Source organism: Diadema antillarum, unplaced genomic scaffold (genome assembly GCF_040938485.1).
Source record: "Diadema antillarum isolate AM-2024a unplaced genomic scaffold, OU_Dant_1.0 seq00000392_RagTag, whole genome shotgun sequence".
Lineage (NCBI taxonomy): Eukaryota > Metazoa > Echinodermata > Echinoidea > Diadematoida > Diadematidae > Diadema > Diadema antillarum.
This window is the reverse complement of record NW_027271387.1, coordinates 134,713-138,536: the sequence shown is the minus strand read 5'-3', so window position 1 is coordinate 138,536 and position 3,824 is coordinate 134,713. Positions and strand designations below refer to the sequence as shown.

General features: G+C 46.8%; 1 protein-coding gene across 1 annotated transcript; it reads left to right on the top strand.

Moving 5' to 3' along the window:
* Positions 1-1,519: 1,519 nt before the first annotated feature.
* Positions 1,520-3,613, top strand: LOC139731973 (uncharacterized). Its single transcript, XM_071642847.1, has one exon. It carries the CDS (start codon positions 1,520-1,522, stop codon positions 3,611-3,613), a length of 2,094 nt encoding a protein of 697 aa, XP_071498948.1.
* Positions 3,614-3,824: the final 211 nt, after the last annotated feature.

Sequence of the window (3,824 nt, the reverse complement as noted above, 5' to 3'; positions counted from 1 at the left end):
ACGCTGTGTACTGTACACGTACACGCACGCACCGGCAGCACTTGATTACCTCGTTTCTGATTGGTCAGTGAGGGTCGGACTTCGTCTCCGTCGCTTAGCCCAGGATTATTTTTTCGTTCTGTTTACACTCACTTGCTTGGCACCGCAATTGCGGTGCTAACCCCTGCTATTTTGCAGGGCCAGATAGTACCGTACTATCGGTGGGGCTAGCCCACTTTGGCAAAAACGAGTGTAAACAGAAAGTGGGCTAAGGATAGTCCCGTACCAACGGTGGGGCTAAGGCCCCCCCCCCCCCCCCCCCCCCTTAGCCCCACCGTTGGTCCGGGGCTAAGCAAAAATTTACAAGTGTAAAAAGCCCTTTACACTATTATATATCAAGCCTGATGGCACAAGAACCATCAGGCTCTCTCTCTCTCATCTCTCTCTCTCGTCCTCCTCCTTCTTCTTTCGCTATCGCACTCCGATTTGCTCAAGCAAGGTTGAATTTCCTCTTTTTCTACACTCCTCTCTTTTTGGTAGCAGGCTGACCACCTCTCTGTTTATGTTGTATATTATTTGAAAGAAATCACTTTTCCTCCCAGTATTTGAGACTTGGGAAAGGAAATGAGAACATTATACTTGTAAGCAAGTTAAAAGGAAGCTATTTTGTACTGTGTTAGCTGTTTGAAATGCTGCACAGTGAAGACCATGATGTAAATGATAGAAGGAGAGCTTGTTATGACATCGGCCAGATAAGACGCACAAAGTTGGTACTGTGGCTGCTCTCATACAGCCGACTGTCATACCCCCAATACAGACGATCCTGCCCCTTGCATCAGACCCCCCTTCCAGCTGGTAGTGGACCCCATCTACTGCAATCCCACGCTGAAGGCTTGTTACTGTCTGTGTTGCACATATTGTAACCACGTTTATTTGAAGGTTTGATCGATTGATCCTAAACCTAATAAAGTCGGTCATATTCATATCAATTTCCGTTTATTAATGTACTTGTTGTATGAAGTAAATCTCCTGTTTATAAACTAAACCCGAACTGGGCCAGGTTTTTTAGGAAAAACCTGTGACATTAGGAATAGAATTTGCCTTAAAATGTTCAAACAAGAGAATTAGAATCATCAAAAATATGTATTCGTTGATTGTAACTCTGTTACTATTTTCAAATTATTGTACTCTTTCTTGTATGTGCTCCCATCTACGTGCAACATCCCTAAGATGACAATTACCTTGAATTTTTTAAGTACATGTCTTTGTGATGTCTATGCCCTGCGACCGGATAGTGTGCAAACGATTTGCAATCCATATGTGTAATCACCAGGACTTAATGATGTCGTTTCATCAATGACGATAGTGATACTCTTTTTAAAGAAAATTGTGACTTACAATTAACGTCTCTCTTGCCAATTGTCTTTTCAGATGGGACATTCCAAGTTATTGCAACAGGTGCCAAAAATCAGAGGTACTGAGACCACTTGGCGGAACTGATATCACTATAGGCGGAGCTGATACCACTGTGACTACCATCATGATTCTCAAAAGGAATGTCCTCCACACCCTCATTTTGCTCCTTGTGTGCATATACGCGGCCAAAGTCTTCGTGGTGATGTCCTACTTGGACTCATCAAAAGAGGGTCTTATGGGTCAGGGTCGACTCCATGGGGACAAGGTTGTCGGGTCCAAAGGCGCGGATCCAATCGCCAACCCTGGTGTAAGGTCGATCCTACAAGAGAGCCGGAAATTTGTCGTCGCGGAGAACTCGGATTTGGTAAAGGATGACGGAAAGCCAGATACTGAGCAGAAGCGCGAGGCCGATGCCGCTGGTGGTGTGAAGGAAGGTGAGGGCGACGACGAGAAGGAGGGCGATGATTTCGCGGGGATGAACGCAGACCTGTTCGCGGAAGTCCTGAAGCAACAGTACGACCACTCGGCAAAGTGTTCCGACGAGAGCCTGTTCCTTCTACTCCTCATTGCCTCCCATCCCGAGAACCTGAACTTTCGCATGACCATTCGCGAAACATGGGCGAATGCGCCGGATGCGGAGACGCAGGGTGTTCTCGCCATGTTCACCATGGGCCGACCGAGGGATCGCCCCGAGCTTGAGAGGACTATCGCCGAAGAAAATGACCGCTATGACGACATTTTACAGGGCAACTTTGTGGAGGATTTCAGGAACTCGTCTCTGAAAACACTGACCAGCCTGAAATGGGTCACGTCACATTGCTCATCCGCTAAGTTCATATTCATGGGAGATGACCACATGTACTTAAATCTTGACAAGCTGGTTAAGTCTCTGAGGGCAATTCGTGGCCAGGAAGGTAACCATGGCATGTGGCGTGGTAGAGTTAGGACATCGTCAAAAGCCGTAAGGGAGGAGAGCAGTAAATATTACGTGTCGGAACGTGTATTTGATCGTCCTGTCTACCCTCCTTTTTGCACGCTAGATGCTGGGTTTGTCCTGTCCATGCCTGCTGTTCACGAGCTCTACCGAGAATCGTTCGACAGATCGATAGTTCCATTTGGAGATGTGCACATTGGGATCGTCGCTGATGAATTAAAGTGGAGTATTATCGAAGATGATCTATTCAGTTTCCACGATTACGAAGGGGATACGTGTGAACTAAGCAAATTTGTGACACTGAGAGGATTCAACACTCCAGAGAACATACGAGACGCTTTCGACAAACTCCACAATGAGACATTCCTGAGGGAATGTCCCGATCCTGATTTAAACCTCGTTCTTTCTATCAAGGCGAACAACAAGCCGTACATAGACTCAGTGCTGAAGATGGTCCATGATCATCCTAGATTTTGCTTCGATGAACTCGGACGACCAAAAACGATATTTGTGCTAAACCTAATCAGCTCGCTCCCCCGCCATTTTGAATCCCGTCAGGCCATACGAGAGACATGGGGCAGCCAGGAAGAAGTGAATGGAGAGCGAATCAAGACCCTCTTTGTGATGGGTCTGACCCAGCAGGACACAGAGGAGATCCAGAAAGAGGTCCAGAAGGAGGATGATGAATATGGCGACATCATCCAGGCGGGATTCAGGGAATCCTTCCATAACCTGACCCTCAAAGTCGTCCTCGGGCTTAAGTGGGTTTCGGAAAACTGCAGACATGCCAGCTACATCTATAAAGGTGACGATGACATGTTCGTAAACTTCCCAAACATCATCAACTATCTCAAAAAGGAAAGGAGCTCTGGAAAAGCCATGACCAAGTTTTTCCTTGGCTCCGTACTCTTTCGAAGCGTGCGCATCAATCGCAAAGACTCCAAGTACTTTGTTCCTGAAAAGTTTTACAGCGGCAGATACTTCCCGCCCTATTGCTCGGGTGGAGGGTACATTCTGTCGTCTGACACTATGGGGCCGATGTACGAGCAAGCCCTGAACACCACGTTCATACCGATCGACGATGCCTACCAGGGGATCCTCGCGAAGAAGGTGGGCGTGGTCCCCGTCTACAATGGCGGGTTTAAAAACTGGGGTGAGAAGAGCGACACCTGTTCCCTGAGAAAAGAGGACCTGATGACAATTCATGGTTTCAAGGATCCGATCTCAATGTACGCAGTCTGGAGGAACTTCACCGACTTCTCTGTAAAGTGTGACGCAAGGTGACATACAATGTAGCATTCCCGGGCGCGTCATTTCCTAAGTATTTCCACGAGATCAGAAAGAATGCTATTCACCTGTCGTATAAGAAAGTTCAGATCTCTCTTCTCGATTTCAATACATTGTCTTTTTCCTTGTTTCTTTTTTTTTTTTTTAGTCATGGCTGAAATAGACAATCTAATCACCTACCATGTCAGGCCCCGTCTCAATGTTATAT

Excerpts from the sequence above, each read along its gene's own strand:
- LOC139731973 (XM_071642847.1), top strand. The coding sequence starts at position 1,520 with ATGATTCTCAAAAGGAATGTCCTCCACACCCTCATTTTGCTCCTTGTG.